General features: G+C 40.1%; 1 protein-coding gene across 1 annotated transcript in view; it reads right to left on the bottom strand.

The window, feature by feature from the left end:
* DDX10 (DEAD-box helicase 10) overlaps positions 1-21,761 on the bottom strand; it is a 278,514-nt gene extending 256,753 nt beyond the window's left edge. The window contains exons 1-6 of the mRNA XM_023208194.1: positions 21,449-21,761; positions 12,159-12,219; positions 9,981-10,111; positions 8,469-8,627; positions 7,297-7,417; positions 5,846-6,035 (exon numbers count right to left, since the gene is read on the bottom strand). Coding sequence (XP_023063962.1) covers positions 5,846-6,035; positions 7,297-7,417; positions 8,469-8,627; positions 9,981-10,111; positions 12,159-12,219; positions 21,449-21,634 — 848 coding nt within the window. The 5' untranslated portion in view covers positions 21,635-21,761. The remainder of the gene's footprint in view (positions 1-5,845; positions 6,036-7,296; positions 7,418-8,468; positions 8,628-9,980; positions 10,112-12,158; positions 12,220-21,448) is intronic.
* Positions 21,762-22,290: the final 529 nt, after the last annotated feature.

The raw sequence follows: 22,290 nt of genomic DNA, 5'->3' as shown, positions 1-22,290 counted from the left end.
CAGTATAGCAGTCTCTTAAAACCAAACATACTTTTAGTACCTGGCCCAACAATCATGTTCCTTGGTATTTACCGAAAAGAGTTGAAAACATATGTCCACACAAAGATCTGCAAAAGGATGTTTATTGCAGCTTTATTCATAATTGCCAAAACTTGAAGGCAATCAAGATGTCCTTCAGTAAGGAATAGAAAAATAAACTGTGGTACATCCAGACAATGGAATATTATTCAGTGCTAAAATGAAATGAGCTATCACTCCATGAAAAGACATGAAGGAACCTTAAATGCATAATATTAAGTGAAAGCAACCAATACGAAAAGGCTACATACTGTATGGTTCCAACTATATGACATTCTGAAAAGACGACACTATGGAGACACTATGGAGTCAGGGGGGATAAATAAATAAATAGGCAGAACACCAAGGATTTTCAGGGCAGTGAATATACTGTAAAATACTGTAACAGTAGATACATGTTTTTATAAATTTGTCCAAATTAATGGGATGTACCACACCAAGAGTGAACCCTAAAGTAATAGACTTTGGGTGATAAGGATGCATCAACATAGGTTCATCCATCGTAGCAAATGCACCACCATTCTAGCGAGAGTGTTGGTAATGGCAGAGGCTGCATGGGGACAGCAGGTATATGGCAAATCTCTGTATCTTCCTCTCAATGTTGAGGTTAACCTAAAACTGCTCTAAAAAAAAACAGTCTTTAAATAAGAAATAGGCCATATCTATAGGGAATTATGGGAAACAGAATGCAGTTATACAAAAGAGCAAAATGAAACAAGCCCAAATATATATCAAGTTGATAACTTAATGACAAAGGAATTATTTCAAAGGAAATGCCTTTGAAGGAATGTGATTCCCACATCTTTTCTGGGATGTCTATGGAAAAAAAGAGAAATGCAAAGGAATCTTAAACTTTTATAAGTAATCATATTGTCAGTAATAATATTGGTATTAGCCTGAAACTATTTTAGATATACTGACTGACAGATGAAACAAAAGTCTTTAGGAATTAATGTTTGGCAGAAGAGAAAAGAGATACATATTTTTTAAATGAGGCTTAATAAAAACCTTGTAATCCTAAATTTGATTTGTAATTATCAGTTGAACTCTTTTAAAAAGGCCTGTCCACCGTAAAGCTTAACACAATGACCATGCCCATTAGCACTCAGACTATGGTCTTTATATACAGGATCCTGCTAGAAGGATTTTATAAGAACTGGAAATATATAAGATAAACTTAGAACACCAGAAAGTAAGGAGTCCACCAAAGATTACTAAAATGTATCTAAAGAATCGAGATACTAACTTGAAGCATCTACTAGCGAAGTTTGGGATGACACAAGATGAATATTAAATATAAAAATTTTTATTGATTCAAGGACATAAAAAGATGTTTAAATCTATGAGTTAAGTATCATTAATTCATCATTAATTACTAAAATTTTTTTAGGACATTTAGTTCATTTTTAGTACACACAACCCCCACCTCCAACCAAAAAACAAACACTGCTTACCTTCAGAAAATACTAGGGAACAAACTCATTGGTGTTAAAGCAGATAAAGGGAGTAAAGTATACATTCTAATATTCTGGCTTTCCTGTAAGAACTGTACCTCAGATAATCACATAGTTCATGTGAAAGCTCTTTGATATGAAAGTATTTAAACTAATGAAGAAATAATACAATTAAAATATCACAATTTTGCAAACCCTGATGAAATAATGGAGCTAGGCAATAATTTCTATCAGCTGCTAAACTTACAAAGCTAAGAAGTTGCTTGTATCAGATTAACCCTTTGTTCTAGAATAGCAACTATAAAAGCATGAATAAATACAAAACAAAACAAAAAGACTGACAGCATCTGAGAGCAAACAAGGCAAGTAGGACTTGAGGTGCTAAAGGAGAAAATGGAAATGCCCTGAGCCAAGCCCTCTGTTAACAACCTCACTTTTCTCCCCAAAAGCATCTGCTGATTGCAAGACAGGAGAGAAACAAGGTAGTAGCCTTAAGCCTAAACATGTCAGTCCCAGGTCCCTGAGAGAAGGAAAACTGAATCTAAAATTTTTCATACAATTTACCCTTGAGGAGCATGCCAACCCCTAAACTGAGCGCACATAAGGCATAATGAGGAAAAACAAGCAAAAAGCAACCAACTGGGAAACTACAGAACTGAGCAGACATTCTAGCAGGGTCACAATGCTATGAGGTTCACGTCTTGCCAACACAGAGGGGACCTGGTAGATACCTCAGTCTTTCGGTTGATACTCTGAGAAAGGCTATTCCCCATCTGTGAAGGTTATACCCCAAGTCTCAGGACAAACCAGAAACAGGATAACCCCAGAGTCTAATTGCCAGGCTAGACCAGATCAAGACAGCCTGACCTTAAGACATTTGCTGGCCGAAAAAAAGAAAAAATTACCTTCAAAAGAACAAGAGAACTGTCAGATGACTTTAACAGAAATAACGGAACCAGGAGTACAACAAAGATGTCTTTGAAGAGGGGAAAAAAAAAAAAAATGCCAAGATAGGCTTCAAAAAAAATGAAGATGAAATAAAGAGGTTTTCAGAAAGGTCAAAACGCTGTTCACTAACAAGTATGCACTAAAGGAAATTATTTGAGCAAAAGAAAAATTCTCAGGTGGAAGCATGACAATACAAGAAGAATCAGGTAAGTCTAAATAAATACTGATGTTGCAAACTGATAATAGTGGCTTATGGGGCTTAAGATTTATATAGAATTAAAATACTTAACAATGAAGACACAAAGGTAGAAAGAAGTAAAGGGACCTAAATAATAATTAAATTAACTGTCAAAGGCAATTATCATACCAGATTAAAAATATGCTACTCACAAAGACAAACCTAAAAACACAGGGTGTAAACAATGTAGAAAGTAAAAGGATGGGAAAGGATTCACCATGCAAATGTTAACTAAAAGAAAATTGCTACAGATAGACTAATATCAAACTAGACTTAAAGTTGGCCAGGCGCAGCAACTGGGAGGCCGAGGCAAGTGGATCACCTGGGGTTAGGAGTTCGAGACCAGCCTGGCCAACATGGTGAAACTCCGACTCTACTCAAAATATAAAAATTAGGTGGGCACGGTGGTAAGCACCTGTAATCCCAGCTGTTTGGGAAGCTGAGGCAGGAAAACTGCTTGAACCTGAGAGGCAGAGGCTGCAGTGACCCGAGATCACGCCACTGCACTCCAGCCTAGGCAACAGAGCGAGACTCCACCTCAAAAAAAAAGAAAGAAAGAAAGAAAGAAAAAGAAAAAAAAATAGACTTAAAGGCAAAAAAGAATTAGTAAAGATAAAAAGAAACATTTCATAAAATAAAAAAACACTGGGAGTAGGGAAGTGTTTTGCTACTCGTATTATAGATAAATAATTTATCTAAAGGGCTCCTCCAAGCCAATAAGAAAAAGGCAAAAAAAAAATCCAAAAAAGACACACTGTCCACAGAAAATAAGCACACACACACACAAAAGAAGCATTTCATAATGACTAATGTTTCAAATTGACAATGCAATACTAAATTTATATATACCTAATAACATAAACTCATGATACATCTCAAATTTGAAGATTTTCATAATCCACCATAGAATTCAACTGGTCACTGAAAAACAGCAAATCACTATGGCCCAAAGGCATATTCTCTCAAAAATAAGATCATTAGAAATACCAGTTGTCTATATATAACAACATAATGAAAACACTAGTATACTTTTTCTAAGTATGCTCTGGCTTACAACTTCAGAAAAATCTGATTTTTCTTTAGTTGTTGGGTCCTTCACAATTTGAGAGTAGATACTCTCTAACAATTTAAAATGTTCTTGAATATAATCTCTCATGGTGTATGAACCACACTGATAAGCTACTAAAGGGGAAAAGCTAACATTGATATTAGACGAAATTCCTAAGAGCATCTGCTTTTTTATGTTTCCTATAAATCTGGAATATTAGAAAACCGCAGCCGTTATCATATAATCTGAGGTTTTATAAATTATGTCAATACATGTCTGCCTTCCAAAATTTTTTCTGAAAATTTTGTCTACCACACTTTTACAAGTGATGGGACTGGGTTTCAAAAATCATTTGTGAAATAATATCAAAATCTTTGTCGTTTTTTCCTAAAACTTTATGATTTACAGAAAATAACCAACTCTTACCTACAGAAACTGGTGATAGGAAATAATAGGTACAAATTAACTTGCATAAATTATGAAAGGTCTTAGAGACATCTAATGATTAAAAAACTTGTCTGTTGAATATTAAAAATAGGCTGGAGGCAAATAGCAAAAAAAGAAAAGTGAAAAATCCTAGACAGGCAGTCTTTATATTTTCAAGTTAATTGTTAATTGTCACAAAAATGTTCATAGCTATCTCAACACTTTAAGAGATCAATGTCTACTCGAAAGTAAGCCAAGAGAAAAAAACTATACCTCACATATCTTACTATTCCATTCCCAAGTTTTTGAAAGTCAAAGATACCAGTACTCAGATTCCCCAAGATAACCTAGAAGCAAAGAATCTGGCCTCTAGTCTCAGGCTTTTTAAATCCTAGACATCTATTACACAAGGTCAAGATGGGCCTGAATACTCATATTTTCTCTATTTAGGGAATTTCCAGATAACACAATTCATTTTCCAAACCTATTTCTTTTTAGGCTAACATTTCAGAGCAAGAAGAAATAAAAAATTTAAGATATAAATAATAGTAGAGTTGAATTTACATTGCTATCTTCAACAAAGAATCCAACTTATATTCACTGGAAAACATTTCTCCTGGAAGTCTGCAGTGATTCATACCAAATACATATGCTTCCAATTGTCATGTAAAAATACAACTTAAAACATATTCCAGCTGGGCACAGTGGCTCACGCCTGAGTGTAATCTCAACACTTTGGGAGGTCAAAGTGGGATGATTGCTTGAACTCAGGAATTTGAAACCAGCCTGGGCAATGTAGTAAGACTTCAACTCTACAAAAAATTTTAAAATTAGCCAGGCATGGTGGTATGCCCCAGTTGTTCCAGCTACTCAGGAGGCTGAAGTAGAAGGATCATTTGAGCCCAGGAGGTCAAGGCTACAGTGAGCTACAATCAAACAACTGCACTCCAGCCTGGGCGACAGAGTGAGCAAGACCCTGTCTCAAAAAAATAGATAAATAAAAATTTCCCCAACTACTTGCATATCACAAACATACATACTTAACATATTTTACTGTAACACACATACTTTATGCTCTATTTTTTAGTGAGGCCAAGACAAAAACAATAGTTGCTAGAATTTTAGACAGAAAGGTATTTTGCTAAATACTAATGCGCTTGATAAAATGTGTTCCATAACACATTAGTACTGCATAATCCTGCTAAAAAGGATGATTCCGTACTCAAATAATTTTGGTAAATGTAGCAAACTACATCCACCTCCCACTGCTTTGAACAATCACAATGTTCATGAAAATATTAAAGGTTCTGAGAAATAGAAATAAAACTGTTTCACTTTGACTCACCATTTGCTATCTCATCCCTTCTCTGTTTATGGAGAGGCAGTGTTGGTAAACGGTAAAATACCTCTTAACATCTATGGAAAAACATTTGTTCCCCTCCCAGACATTTTGGGAAATGCTACATTCGAGTACCCTGACATTTAAAGATATATCAAGAATTTGGGTAATTTTAACTGGTATATTTACTATGCTTTGCATAACCAATAACGCATAGAATGTCTTAATTCCCAGAAAACAGATATTTAAAATATCAAATCCCTAAATTAAAAAAGAAAAAAACATTTATCTTGATTGAATCGAAGAGTACATACCTATATTTTGCTTTTTCATGAACCCAGACATACTCAGGGTCTTTCAAACTCAAGCGTGCAAGGTCCTTTACAGATTTAGTTTGTGTTGCTGAGAAAAGTAAAGTCTGACGTTTCTTGGGGAGATTTTCAATAATGGCATTCATGGTATCAGCAAAGCCCATATCCAAGATTCTATCTGCTTCGTCAAGAACTGAAAAAGGAAAATGCAAGTTGAACTATCATATTTAAAATACACATTAGGCTAAACGCAATGGGGTATCCTGGATTGGATCCTAAAACAGAAAAAGAACATTAGCAGAAAAACTGGTAAAACATGAATATAGTCTGGAATTTATATGATGTATCAATATTAACCTTAGTTTTGATCAAAGTACCATGTCATGTAAGACATTAACACAAAGGGAAGGCTGGGCACAGTGGCTCAGGCCTGTAATCCCAGCACTTTGGGAGGCCAAGGTGGGTGAAGTACGAGGTCAAGAGATCGAGACCATCCTGGCCAACAATGTGAAAGCCTGTCTCTACAAAAAATACAAAAATTAGCTGGGCGTGGTGGTGCACACCTGTAATCCCAGCTATCGGGAGGCTGAGGCAGGATAATCACTTGAACCCGTGAGCCGAGATCGTGCCACTGTACTCCAGCCTGGCAACAGAGCGAGACTCTGTCTCAACAAACAAACAAACAAACAAACAAACAAAACACTAGGGGAAACCAGGGGAAGGATAATGCAGGAACTCTCCACTGCAACTTTCCTATAAATCAAAAACATTCAAAGATAAAGTTGATTTAAAAATACACATTAGGTAGTATTCCCAAGCAAAAAAGAAAAAGTTCATTTAAAAAAATGCCCACCTGACCTTTCAAGTTATTAGAAGCAGGTGTTAAAAATCTTGGCATGGTCTAATACTAATGTGCCTAATTTCACATATAAGAGTACATATATTCTTCTGATTTTTTTAAATCTAGTTGTACTTTCTGGGTTTAGAGCGCAAATGCCAAAATGTTTCAGAAATTTTTAAGTTTGTTTTGAATCATAACATTTATCCAACATAAAATTTCTATCATTAAAATGTAGGCCAGGCGCGGTGGCTCAAGCCTGTAATTCCAGCACTTTGGGAGGCCAAGACGGGCGGATCACGAGGTCAGGAGATCGAGACCATCCTGGCTAACACAGAGAAACCCCGTCTCTACTAAAAAAAAAAAAAATACAAAAAAAAAAAAAAAAAACTAGCCGGGCCAGGTGGCGGGCGCCTGTAGTCCCAGCTACTCGGGAGGCTGAGGCAGGAGAATGGCGTAAACCTGGGAGGCGGAGTTTGCAGTGAGCTGAGATCCGGCCACTGCACTCCAGCCTGGGCGACAGAGCGAGACTCCGTCTCAAAAAAAAAAAAACATGTATAAGGGCTCTCTCCTAAGTCTGAGCCTTTTTTTTAAATTAGAAATTCATTTGACTCACCTAACATTTGGAGATCAGTAGCATGAAAAGATACTGTTTCATCCATGTGTTGAAGAAGTCGACCTGGTGTGCACACGAGTATATTTATGTTGTTGATCCTCTCAGCTTCATGTTTCAGATCCTGAAAACAGTTATTTATTTTGATTACAGAGACACATCACTCTCAGCAGCCTCTGTTTCAAAGCTATGAAAGTCACCTGCATATGCCATTTCATCACAGCATTTTAGATACTCTTGGAAATAAACTAGCTTTTCCCTTGTACTCCTGCAGCATATCCACATTTCTGGGCTAAATAAAAAAAGTCTTTACGGGAAGACATAAGGTGCTCAGAGTTCTAAATTCTTATTCATACCCAGGATTTTGAGGCTAAGAAAAAAAAAAAAATCAAATGAATACTCCAAAGTCAGGATTTCCTTTTTGGATCAGAACTGACATAAACTGGAATCACTCTCATTCTTTAATTCAGGACACAGGGACACTGAACAGACTCTAACACCACTCTAGGACTGGACTTAGTGAACTGAAAAAAGCCGAGATTCTCTCCCTGATACAAGAACCACTTCTCACAGTCCTGAAGGCTGGGGGGAAAAACAGAATGTTGTTAATTGTTAAACTTGGGCAACAGGTACATGAGGGTTTGTGATGCTATTCTTTCTTCTTTTGTGCATGTTTGCATAAAAACTCAAGTATTTATCCTCACAGTCTAAAGGAGATTCTAGCAGATAGATGTGCTGTAAGATAGAACAAAAGTGAGCAGCAGGTCTTAAACATTCCTCCAAACAATCTACCTTCCTTTCTTCTGCTGCTGATGTAGCAATGCTCTGAATTATTCAACCTCTTAGATAGATACCTTATTAAAAGGTACCAGTTCATATACGGAAATATCTTTCCCAATGAATATCAACAAATAACTTTACAGGATTAGAGTAAATATGTCTTAGACAGGCTAATCAATTCAGATTCCCAACAAAAAAATGGACTTTCTGGGCCTGCAAAACTGGCAACCAGATCGCAGATAGCAGTGACCACACCAAGGTGCTACTACCCCAAGAGGCCCTGGTCTAGGAGGTCAGTCTGTTTAGATGAAGTCTCTGCTGCCTCCCTGTCAACAGCCACAGTACTCCAGTATCGGTTACAGAAGGAAAGGAAGGACACAGACAAAAGGACGAACCTTTCCACCAATGATGAGACCAGCTGAGAAGTCATGATTCTTTCCTACTTTTCGGAGAACCTCAAAGGTCTGATAGGCCAGTTCTCTCGTAGGTGATATTATGAGAACTCCCAGCCCATCCGTTGAGGTCCATTGCAGACGATATAAGGCTTCCAGCACCTCAAAAAGACAGCAAATTGATGTTCAGTAAGTCATCAGAAGTCAGCTTTTTGACCTGCATCTCAACCTTGCCCCTCCAAATCAAAAGGGATCTTCCAAGCAGAAGGCATACCACTCCAGTTTTATCCAGTCCAAAGTAAATGATTTTGTTATCTTCCATCAGAACCATCCACCCCCAACTCAGACAAAAGGGAAAAGAAACCCCATGGTAGTTCAGCTGTTGCCAGAGCCATGCCATCAGGAAACTGGCTATCAGTGAAAGGTATGTGCAACCCACAGACCTTTACAACACACCTAAGAATAATATTTATCATTTTCAAAATAACCACACTAAAACTTTTGGATGGGCACAGTGGCTCACGCCCATAATCCTAGCACTTTGGAGGCCGAGGTGGGTACATCACTTGAGGTCAGTTCAAGACCAGCCTGGCCAATGTGATGAAACCCCATATCTACTAAAAATACAAAAATCAGCTTGGCGTGGTAGTCCGCATCTGTAATTCCAGCTACTTGGGAGGCTGAGGCAGAAAGAATCACATGAACCTGGGAGGCAGAGGTTGCAGTGAGCCAAGACTGCACCACTGCACTCCAGCCTGGGCAACACGGCATGACTTCATCTCAAAAAATAAAAATAAAAATAAGTAAATAAATCTTCATCCATGTAGCTGCTGTAGTTATATAGTAACCGAATTCTCTAGCTACAGAGAGACTTTTTCTTTAAAGGGGACAAAAACACACTAGGATTTAAGAGAAAAGTGGTTTTTGCAATATTTGGAACAAAAACTAAAATGAGATTTTTCTGGGTCATTTTATAGGAATGAAAGATTAGGAAACCAACATAACAGAGATGGAAGTGAATGCCTAAGAAGCTCTACTGTTTTGCTGCCATAAAAGACCGATAGCAATGTCCCAGAAAATTCTCAACAAATGCCTTAAGTTCCTTAAACTGAGCATACTTTAGCTTTATCCTAAACAAGGTGTCAAGTATAAATGCCACTGGCAGGCTCACAACGGTGAGAGCAGAAACTGTCTTCCAATATTCCTACTACAGCGCAGAACCACTCTAACCTGCCATACTGGAGCACCCCACTTCCATCAAGAATGTAATGACTTGTCAAAGCACAATAGTTCATTCATTAAGTTACTGAGTGCCTGCCGCATGCAAGGCACTATGCTAGGACCTGGGGAAAATGGTGAGAACAAGACACACGTGGCTCCTGTTTGATGAAGCTTGCATTCTAGCCAATCTATTATGAAATCTAACACACAAATCTCTTTATATAATTCGCATCTGGGCACAGAATGTTATAAAATTGTATAACAGACAGTCTAACCCAATGACAATGTACTTACTGGAACAAGGAAAGCCAAAGTCTTGCCAGATCCAGTTTTGGCTGCTCCAAGTACATCTTTACCTTGCAAAGCCAATCCAATGGTCTGCTTCTGTATCTCAGTTACCAAACGGTACTGAGCTTCTTGCAAACCTGACAACATGGAGGGAAGGATTATACTTTAGAAAATCCCTGTAGGATGGTGTTATAGGCTAAGTCAGTTGTGTCCCCCAAAATTCCTATGTTGAAGCCCTAATGTCCCATACCTTAGAACATGACTATATTTGGAGACAGGGCCTTTAAAGAGGTGATTAAGTTAGAGCCCCATAGGGGTGGACTCTGATCCAATACAAACGGTGTCTTTATGGGAAGAAGCTTGAACAGAGACATGAAGAGTCCACATGCACAGAGGGAAAACCATGCGAAGAGGAGACAAGTTATTCCATGATCCACCTGTTCCACTCCTGGGTATAATCCAAAGGATATATTAATAAAACCAGTACTTTGAAAAGTATTTGTGCTCCCAAGTTCATTGCAGCATTATTCACAGAAGCCAAGATATGAAATCAACCTAAGTGTCCATGATTGAGTAAAGAAAATGTGATACATGTTATATACATACACACACACATACACACACATAGATGGAGTAAGACTCAGCCTTTAAAAAGGAAATCCTGTTATTTACAACATGGATGAACCTGGAGGACCTTATGTTAACTGAAATAAACGAGGCACAGCAATAAAGACACCATATAATCTCACTTATATGTAGAATCAAAAAAAGACAAATTCATAAGAGCAGAGGGTAGAATGGTAGTTACCAGAAGCTGGGGGAAGTAAGGAGAGCGGGAAGATGTTCATCATAAGATACAAAATTTCAGTTAGGAGGAAGAAGTTCAAGAGATCTATCCTAGGCTGGGCATGGTGGCTCACGCCTATAATCCCAGCACTTTGGGAGGCCAAGGCAGGCAGATTGCTTAAAGCTCAGGAGTTCAAGACCAGCCTGGGCAACATGGCAAAACCCTATCTCTTCAAAAAATTTTTAAACATTAGCCAGACATGGTGGCACGCACCTGTGGTCCCAATTACTCATGAGGCTGAGGTGGGAGGATCACTTGAGCCCAGAAGGCTGAGGCTGCAGTGAGCTAAGATCACACAACTGCACTGCACCCTGGGTGACAGCGCAAGACCCTGTCTTCAAAAAAGAGAGAAAGTGAGAGATTATATATCATGATGGCTATAATTACAACATACTGAAAAAAGAAAAATTAGTAAGTAGATTTTAAGAGTTCTAACCTCAAAAGGATGAGGTAATATTAGCACATACATAATTAGCTTGATTTAGCCATTCCACATATGTATATGTATATGAAACATACATATTTCAAAGCATGTCATACACTGTGAATATATACAATTTTTTTTTTTTTGAGACGGAGTCTCACTCTGTCGTCCAGACTGGAGTACAGTGGGACGAACCCGCCTCCCGGGTTCAAGCAATTCCCCTGCCTCAGCCTGTAGCTGGGATTACAGGTGCCCACCACCACACCCAGCTAATTTTTGTATTTTTAGTAGAGATGGGTTTCACCACATCGGCCAGGTTGGTCTCGAACTCCTGACCCTATGATCCACCCGCCTCGGCCTCCCAAAGTGCTGGGATTACAGGCATGAGTCACCGCACCTGGCCAAATACATACAATTTTTATTTATCCAAAAATAAAAAGGCAGCAAGAGGGCAGCCATCCGCAAGCCAAGGAGGCCTGGAACAAATCCTTCCCTTATTTTGCCTTAAGAGGAAACCAATGCTGCCAACACCTTGATCCTAAACTTCCAACTTCCAGAACTGTGAGAAAATCAGTCTCTGTTAAGACACCCAATCTCATACTTTGTCATCTCAGCCCTAGCAAACAGATACAAAGAGTGTCCCGTCTTGGTTTGTTCCCTTGCTTATTTTAACTAACACAATTAGATTTCATTTTATTCAGAGGCTGCTGGAATCTTGTTTTTCTTTTCACCAGTTCAGAAAGAAAGAGAATAACATAGTGTTAAAACTTGAAAATTGCTTATTTTCATTGGTTTTCATGGTATCAAAATTTGCCAAAATAAGATTTTTCAGGCTAAACTCTATAAATCTTCTCCCATTTATCAAAAATGCCAAGAAATCCAATAACACATCCCACGATCACCATATACCTACCTTTCAATGTTTTTTTGGACAAGGGAAAATCTGAAAATCTTGTAATTTCATTTACATTTATCTGGGAAAAAAAAGAAAAAGGAATCTGGGTAATTCATTTGTTTCATAACACCGCCATTTTTTCTCCACATTGTACTGCCTAGCTCATCCTTGGTAATGCAGGGTTGAATTCAATCATCACTTCTAATTAAAAGCCATCATTCCTTCTGAAAGTAAATATGAGCTGAAGAGGCTATCCCTGAATCGAATATACATTTGTAAGCATTTCAATTGGTAAGGAAAAAAAAGTCACCCAATACACACAGACGCACACACAGCACACATATTACTATCCAACCTCCAAAATGTTGAACATAGTAAAGCATCAACCACATCAATTTTAGGAAGAAAATATACTTCCCATCATCCTTCAAGGGATATCAATTTAAGAAATAAAGACAAAATTACTACAAACCACAGATCACAATGAAAATAGTTCTATACACACAATTTGGAAAAAAGAGTGAAATAAGTTGGAGAAATATTTCTTGTTAGCACAATCCTTTCAAAGTTTTAACCACAAATCAGTGGCCTATGAAATCCAACCTGATAACTATTCATTTTGAGGTTACTGAAGGAGTATTATTTTAAAATAATCGGGGGAAATGTCTGTAATGCTTTGAAGCCACAATAAGTAACATTTTGCTCTCTAACTTTACATTATTCAAATATTCATTACTGACTTTTTTTTTTTTTTTTTTTTGAGACGGAGTCTCACTCTGTCGCCCAGGCTGGAGTGCAGTGGCCGGATCTCAGCTCACTGCAAGCTCCGCCTCCCGGGTTTACGCCATTCTCCTGCCTCAGCCTCCCCAGCCGGGACTACAGGCGCCCGCCACCTCGCCCGGCTAATTTTTTGCATTTTTTTAGTAGAGACGGGGTTTCACCACGTTAGCCATACTGACGTTCTTTATTAGCACAAACCCAATTTTCTGAATTTCAGCTGCCCAGGACAATTATTTTATTACAGATGCTGAAGGCAGGAACTACTGCTCATTTCTGGATATATGCTGCCAAATTATTCATGATTCGCAAAAGGAAAAAGCTGCATTTGTATGGTTAATTTATTTAAATTACACTCTAGGCAGTAAAGGGATGACAGTTGTATTTCATTTTACAATCTACACATCTTTTCTAAGATTCTTAACATAGCCAAGCAGGGTTTACTATGTGCCCTCAAATGCTGAAAATACAAATATTAAAACATTGTCTTAATCCCTACAAATCATTTCAGATATCACTGGAAAGGAGGCAGAATCAGTGTAACAGCATTACAAGAATGGTTTACTCAAATAACATACTGTCCCAGTAAGGAACCTCAATTAGAAGATAATCTTCCAAACAAGGCATTAAAAGTAGGTGTGGTCCACCCTTGCATTCGTGGTATTGTCAGCTAAAAAACTGTTTTCAAAGGGAATGGAATGCCTACAGAAGGAGGCAGGCTGCCAACACACTCTTCAATCCCCAGCAAGAGACACAGTACAGGCAAAATGAGCTCCTCAAACAAAACATTGTACAGCACATCTGTCTTCCTCAAGTCAGTTAACCTGGAAGGAATGAAACTTCTCCAGCACTCTTCCATCAAGCATTACAATATAAACCTATACAACTTTTTTGTTTGTTTGTTTGGTTGGTTTTTTTTTTTGAGAAGGAGTCTCACTCTGTCGCCCAGGCTGGAGTGCAGTGGCGCAAACTTGGCTCACTGCAAGCTCCGCCTCACGGGTTCACGCCATTCTCCTGCCTCAGCCTGCAGAGTAGCTGGGACTACAGGCGCCCGCCACCACGCCCGGCTAATTTTTTTGTATTTTTAGTACAGTCGGGGTTTCACCGTGTTAGCCAGGATGGTCTCGATCTCCTGACCTCATGATCCGCCCGCCTCGGCCTCCCAAAGTGCTGGGATTTCAGGCGCCATATTCTTTAAAAGAAGACGAAGAAAAGGAAATTTCGATTCTGCTGATGTTCTAAAATAGGGTCCAGCAAACTACAGTCTACAGGCCAAATCCGATTTGCTGCCTATTTTAGTAAGTAAAGTTTCATTGGCGCACAGCTACAATAATTCATTTACTTATTGTCTATGTAGTTGTTGCAGAGACTGTAGGGACCACAAAGCCTAACACAGACTATCCAGCCCTTTACAGAAAAAGAGTTTGCTGACCCTGCTCTAGATATTCTGTTATATTCCAAGGACTACAGAGAAGCCACAGCAGGAGATGGCTATGGTTCCTACAAACAAAATAACCCAGCCCAGCGCGGTGGCTCACACCTGTAATTCCAACACTTTGGGAGGCCAAGGCAGGCGGATCACCTGGGGTCAGGAGTTCAAGACCAGCCTGGCCAACATGGCGAAACCCTAAAAATATCTCTAAATTTTTAAACGTCTCTACTAAAATTACAAAAATTAGCCAGGCGCAGTAGCGCATGCCTGTAATCCCAGCTACTTGGGAGACTGAGACAGTGCCACTGTACTACAGCCTGGGCCACAGAGCGAGACTCCACCTCAGAAAAATAACTATTTTCCCCTTGCCTTTATCTCTTTCTTAGGGGGAAAAAATCACTTCCATCTCCATAATACTCATACTCAGTCTACAAATCTGTCTCACTATTCTTCTGAATTCAGGGAAGAGATATTTCAGGGATGGTCCTTATTAAAGGCTTCCCACGGCTATCGGAAAAGTTGGAAAGGGGAGAAGGAGAAAAGGGTGACATCTGACCATCCTCTTATACTTCTCACAACTCTCTAGTAATGCCTATTTCTCGCTAAAGTGAATAATGCCGGGTGAAAAAAGCATTGAAACTTCCTAGAATGCTCCACCTACTGCAGTCAAGAACAGTAAACTGCCTCAACTACACCAGACAAAATTTTGATTTAAAAAAAAAAAATCAGGATTTGAATACAGTTTCTATACAGTACAGCTGATTAGTCTAAATGAATCCCAGGTGCAAAGAGTCATCCAGCAATAGTGAAAACAGCTGCTGAACTAACACAGCTAGCGCAACATTTCTGAGCTTCAATCCCTAGTTTTCCAGCAGCCCCTCCAATACACACCACCCCTTAGAAATACACCACCCTCCCGCTGTGAGAAGTATAGTTGACTGACATCGCCAGCTGGGCCTCCTCTAGACTCACCATGAAAAAGCCATGCTTCCCCCAGGCTGCTCCTAGTCAATGGCGGGGCTCAGCAGTGCTACTGTAGGCCCGGGGATTCCTCTGATGGACAACTTTGGATCAGTGACTCCCCATCAGACTGGCTGAAGGTTTACTTGGAACTGTACTGCAGTCTGAGACTCTTCCTACCTGCTCCTCCTTCCATCCTTCTCTCCTTTCCCTCCCTCCTCCTGTTCCCTCTCCTTCAGCCTTCACAGACATTCCCTCTCCTGCGCCTGTAACCCCTAAAGCTCCAGTTCACCCAATCCCATTTTGTCATCTGCCTCTCAAAGGACCCAAGACCTAGACTCTACCAATAGTCTCCATAGTCTCCAACCTGATCTCTTACCCTCCAGCCTTTACAGCTCGGATATATTCTCTATACAGAGTCCTGCTACATACTTCCCATGGCTTCCAGATCAAGTCTTTGAGTGTGGCCTTTGTATAAAGTTCCTACTGTTACTGTAATAAATGACCACAAACAGTGGCTTAAACCAACGCAAATATATTACCTTAGAGCTCTGGAGGTCAAAAGTCCACAATGGATTTCGCTTGGCTAAAAACAAGGTGTCAGCAGGGCTGCATTTATTTTCTGATGACTCCAGGGGAGAGTCCATTTCCCCGCCTTTTCCAGCTTCTGAGAGGCTGCCCACATTCTTAGGTGGTGACCCTCTTCTGTCTTTAAAGTCAGCAACAGACTCAAGTCTTTCTCACATCACATCACTCTGACACTGACCCTTCTGCCTCCCTCTTCCACACCTAAGGGACACCTGTGATTACATTGGGCCCACCCAATCCAGGATAATCACCCTACTTTAAGGTCAGCTGATTAGCAACCTTAATTACCCCTTACCATCTAACACATTCACAGGTGCCAGGTATTAGGATGTAACACCTTCGGAAGCCATTATACTGCCTGCTGCAGCCTCCAATGTCATCACAGTCCAACCTCCTTCTCGAACCCATCTGAAACCAACTCAGGAATGCATGCAACACTCCAAGGAGCATTTCCTCCCTCAAAGAATGCCATGCATTTTCACCTCTCTGTATTTCCCCCATGTTCCCTCCACCTAGAACATCCTTGCCAATCTTTTCTATCTGATGAACTCTGATTTTAAAAAAAAAGCTTAGCTCCATTCTTGGCCACTGTAAACCACTGGACAGTTTGTACACTCCACAATGAAATCTGCTACGAATAAGATGCAGGGGTTGAAATCCAGCCCACATCAGCTCCCCAAGCCAGGCCTGAGGTTGCAACCACCAGGAAGAAGGGTAGCATACCCAGAGGAAGCCTGTTTTTTGTAATGCATCTGACCAGCAGGAGCTCAGTATAAGATAACTCAACTTCCCCTAATTACACCATCCTCTAACTCCACAGCACTGAGGTACATGTTACAAAGTATTATAACATTTTATGCATACTAATATAACATGTGTCACACTATATCAACCCCTACATGCCCAGGTTCCCTAGGGTCTTGGGCATGTATTTTTTACATGTATACTCACACCCGCCTAGACAAGCGCCTGTCAAATTGTTTCAAAAGGTTTCGGAATCAAATTGTTCAGTAGTTCACCAGTGAGGCTACGGAGCACCACCGGTGTACCATGGAGATGTAGTAAGTTTTATGTACAATGCTACCACCTGAGGAGCCACATAGTGAAGGCCTGCACCTTGGTTACCTAGAGAATGATAAGCCTGCTACTCAAATAATTATATCCTAGTATTGCTCACCTTGACAACTGATTTCATGCTGCATTTATTTCTCAAGCAAATCTTGAGAAAATATTTCTAAAATTAAAGAAGTAAAACAGAACAATGCTTAGCGGGGGGAAAAGCTGCTCCTTCAACAGTGAAACAAATGGGACACAGTAAAGCATAGTGGTTTAAATAAATGCAACGCAGTAAAGCACAGTGGTTTGCTGCATTGGTATCAGACTACCTGGGTCAGAACGCCTTTTTCACTTCCCAGCTGTTTAACCTTACACAAATCATTTAACTTTGCTGTGCCTTAAAGTTATCTCACCTGTATAACGGGAACAATTTCACAGGGTTATTTGTGGTGAGTATACGGAAAGCCAGCACACATAAAAGTTTGATGAATGTTCACAATTACTACTGAAACAAGAAACAAAAAAAGAATAATCCAATGCTGCCAACCAGAGCAAAGTTGCCTGGGAAAGGTCTAGTCTTACAGCAAACAACATCTAAACACTGACTGAGCACCTACTCAAGGCTAAGCACTGTGCTATCAGACTCTGGGGAATGCAAAGATGCGCATATCACTGGTTGCTGACCTTGAAAGGTTTATGGTCTAGTAGGAGAGTTTTTTTAAAAAGTTAAAGAAGTTATTGCAAAGGCGGTGCAATGTCATTGTTACTATATTCACAGACAGAAGTGAAACATTCTCCTACTAACCCTGAAGTAACTTGACATGTTGTGATGTTGTAAGTCTATGGCAAAACCTATGTGGCAAAGGACTCTCAAAAGCTGGAAGTGTTCCCAAGTCAATGACCAGTAAGAAAACAGAAACCTAGATCCTATAACCACATGAAGAGGAATTCTGCTAACAACCTATGACGTCTGGAATTAGATCTTTCCCTGGTTATGCCTTTGATGAGAACACAGCTCAGCCAATCTTAATCTTAATTGCAGCCTTGTCAAGCTGTGAACAGAGGACCCAGCTAAACCATGCCCATACCCCTGACACACATAAACTGTGAGATAATCTGTGTATGTTGTTTTAAGCCACTAAGCTTGTGATAATTTGTTACATAGTAATAGTAAACTAATTCTGAAATAATAGACACAAAATTTGGAGTAATTAATACCTCTGGAGGAAGGAGATGTAATTAATGGCATCACAGTGTGGACTTCAAAGTTGTTGTTAATATGTGCTTTCTTCTTTTTATAGCTTCATATTTTCTCTTGCAAAGAATATGTTGTTACATATTTTAAATAAAATCTTAGAGTCTCTCACTTTAATTGACCAGATTAATCCATTTATATTTATTGCAATTTCTATTATTTTAGGACCTAATATTACTATCATTTAAAAGTATTTTTTTCATTTTTTATACTTTCCTTGCATTTCTTTTCTTCATTTATACTTTCTATTGCATAAATTTAGTGTTCTTATTCTGTTTATATAATATTTTCTCCATCTGCTCTTATAATAGACTTAAGACCCATTTAAATTGCTTTGCCTAATTAACAAGTACTATAGCATTCTGGCATATTCCTATGTACTCCCCTTGTCTATTACATTAATTTTGTCTGTAATTTTATTTTGAGATCTAAAATTTCCCCAGAGCTGAGGGAGGAATCCAGCTGCCTATGCTGGTTTGCCATTTTGTTAGGATAAGAAACGTTTCATTGTAATATTTAGTTGTCTATTTCTTCAGCTATTTGGCAGGCACATAATTGTTTTATCAGCCTTTAAGTGTCACATGTATATCATAGTATTTTGTATGAATCATTTATTTCATTAATATTTTAAATAAAAAAGTATCTGGCAAAAAAAAAAAGTTAAAGAAGCCAATCATTGCAGACAGTTGATAAATGTTGTCATAAAGGTTTCTACAAAATGCTTCAGATGCACAGTAGCCCTAACTCAGTCAGGGGAGGTGATGAAGACGGGTTTGCACTAAATCTTGAAGGAAGAGTACCTTTCCTTAGAGTGGGCAGACGCGTCCGCTCGCTGCACGCAGTGGAAACATCAAGTAACAGGATAAGAAGCACAAGAAGCATGGACAACTCACAAAATTGCAAGCTGTTCCTTCATATATGCCTATCATGTACCGCTTGGTGTATACACATTATCTCATTTGGGCCTTACAACACTCTGGGTGGCTAATAACTTCTGTTTTTTTGAAAGAAGAAACTGAGACTTAGAGGGGTGAAGAAACCTGACTAGCCAATACTCGAAGAGAGTGAGATTTAAACCAGGTCAGTCTGACCATAAATAACTTAACTCTTCAGCAGACTGAAGAGTTGTATTTCTTGTTGACACACTGAATTTGACAACTTTTCTAAAAGTAACTGTGAACCAAGGAAGGATTCTAATCAGGAGTAAAATGATTAGATCTTCATCTTGGAAAGAATCATTCTAGCAGAAGTATAGAGGATAAATTAGAAAGGTTTAAGGCCCAGGGGCCAAATTCCATCAGCCACCTGTTTCACTAATTAAAGTTTTACTGAAAAACAACACCCGTTCATTTAAGTATTTCTATGGCAGCTTTTGTATTACAAGGGCACAATCCAGTAAGTAGTTCCACTCTTATGACTACAAAGCTGAAAACATTCACTATCATTTACAGACAAAGCTTGCTGATCCCTGTTGAAAGCAAAATTTACTATAGTAATCCAGACAAGAGATGATGGGGGCTAAAGACAATGCAGTAGGGATGAAGAAGCATTTGAAAAATTTAAGCAGATCACCAGTGTGATGGACTGGATACAAGAGTAGGTAAGAGGGAAGTACCTAAGACTGCTCCTTGGTTTCTAGCTCGATGGTCTGCTGAGATGGTGGAGCTAGGATACGATAGGCTAAAAATGATCCCAATTTATGTCCATGTATTAACCTCTGGAAGGTATGAATGTTACCTTATATGGCAAAAGTGACTTTTCAGATGTGATTAAAGATCTTGAGATGGGGTGATTATCCTGGATTATGTGTGTAGGCCCTAAACGCAATCACAAGCGTCCCTATAACAGAGGAACACAGGTAGACTGACACAGGAGAAGGCAGAGACTGGAATTATGCAGCCACAAGCCAAGGAATGCCAGCACCCACCAGAAACTACAAGAGGCAAGAAACAGAGTCTCCCCTAGAACCTCTGGAGGGAGCATGTCCCTGCTGACACCTTGATTTTGGCCCAGTGAAACTGATTTCAGATGTGTGGCCTCTGGAACTATGATACAGTAAGTCTCTGTTGTTGTTGGGTTTTGTTGTTTTTTTGTTTGTTTTGAGACAGAGTCTCACTCACGTCACCCCAGCTGGAGTGCAATGGCATGATCTCGGCTCACTGCAACCTCCACTTCTCGGGTTCAAGCGATTCTCTAGCCTCAGCCTCCTGAGTAGCTAGGATTACAGGTGCCTGCCACTACGCCTGGCTAATTCTTTTGTATATTTAGCAGAGACGGGGTTTCACCACGTTGGTCAGGCTGGTCTCGAACTCCTGACCTCAAGATCTCTGTTGTTTTAAGCCACCAGGTTTGTGGTAATTTGTTACAATGGCAACTTTAATTCCAAGAATGTTCCATCTATTAAATCCCTGATTGTACTGCACTAGAAGGAGACTGAGAAGCTGAATGATGTGGGTGAAGGCCAACAAACATGGAATTTAGAGAAAGGGAAAAAAGGAACTGACAGACCTGTGGAGCCTAGAGTTTGGGGAAGAAGTCAGGAGGTCAAAGTGATCGTTGCAGGTATACTCATCTGGGAACAAGAGCTACAATATGAGGATGATATGTGACAGAAACAGACCAGCGGTCCAGCTTTTCTAGGCCAATTCTTGGATGGGGACATGAAGCCTGTGGAGAAATGAGGTGGGCACAGGAAGGAGCATAGATGATGTTGAGGCATGCAGTCTGGCTTCATGGTTAAAAGCAAAGGCTGTGGGATTAGAAAGACATGGATCTAGCTTCCAATTCCACACCACCTACTAAGCGTGAGAGATTCGAACAAGTTTCATTCCTCTTAAAACCTCAATTCTCCTACCTATTAAGTAGGATTATTAATATCCATACCTCAGATCAAGTCAAACAATTACTGTAAGCACACGATGAGTGCTTTAAAATGCAGGTGTCATTATTACCATTATTATCATCAGTATTATTACTATGAATATGACTGTAGCTATTACAGGATTAGTCTCCCTATCCTTAGGTACCGCCGCATTTCTATCATTTTTTTAGGAACAGTGTGGCAAATAGACGAGTGGCCAGGACGGTGCAGAGGTTTGAGCTGTGACACCCGGCGTGACCTCCCATTCCCGGCCGGGTCCCGGTGACAGATTCGCCGCCTCCACTCTGCAACCCCTTGCCGCAGTGACACGCCGCCCCGCTGCTGGCCGGCCCGAGCCCCCTCCCCAGCGCTGGCCTCACCTTGTCATAGTTCTGCATGAGGCGACTGATACCCTCGCGCTCGACCTGCCATTCGGGTTTCTTCAGTTGCTTCCTCAATTGCTTCTTTTTGTTCTGCCTGTGGCTGTGTTTTTTCTTCCAGCGATTGAAGCTCCGCACCGGGTCGGGTCGGGCTCCCGAACCCGGAGAGTCGGCAGTTTTCCCCATTGCGGCGGCGGCAACAGCTCAGTTCACCCCCAGACACGAGACACCTAAGGCCAGGATCGCGGAAACAGCATGGGGAAAAATGCACAGAGGCGCATGCGCGAACCCAAAAGCCCGCCCCCGAGCTTTTGAAACCGGGGCACGCGCCAACGACGTCAATGAAAAGGAGGGCTGTGGTTGGCGAATTGGCTCCTGCAGGGAGGAGCAGTCTGGGGAAACGGAGGCGGGCTGAGAGACGCCGGGAGCACGCCGGCTCTTTAAAAAGACGCATGCGCACTGTTGTTGTTACTATGGTGACGTCATACGCTGAACCTTTAAGGGGTGTTCACACATTTACTCCAGGTTCAACTTTGCGAAGCGTTCCTGAGTGTGTGTGTACCCACATACAAACTGAATGAAAATTTTGACCGTCGTTTTGCACATTTCGGGCCAACGAGTCAAAAGATTTGCCCAAAAGTAAACAGCTAATGACCTCTGATTTCCATCCACGGCGTTTGTACTTCCTCAGGAATAAAAATGAATATTCTATATTCTTCTAATGCCCCTCTAGGTTTTCCTTTTCCTCTGGACCCCTCAGACTCTAGCTGCAACAGCAAGGAAACTGGAACGGAATCAAACTGAATTTACCTTAAAATGCTATTATGGAGACAAAATGATAA

This window comes from Piliocolobus tephrosceles, chromosome 13 (genome assembly GCF_002776525.5).
Source record: "Piliocolobus tephrosceles isolate RC106 chromosome 13, ASM277652v3, whole genome shotgun sequence".
In the NCBI taxonomy this organism is placed as follows: Eukaryota; Metazoa; Chordata; class Mammalia; order Primates; family Cercopithecidae; genus Piliocolobus; species Piliocolobus tephrosceles.
This window is presented reverse-complemented; position numbering and strand designations above follow the sequence as displayed.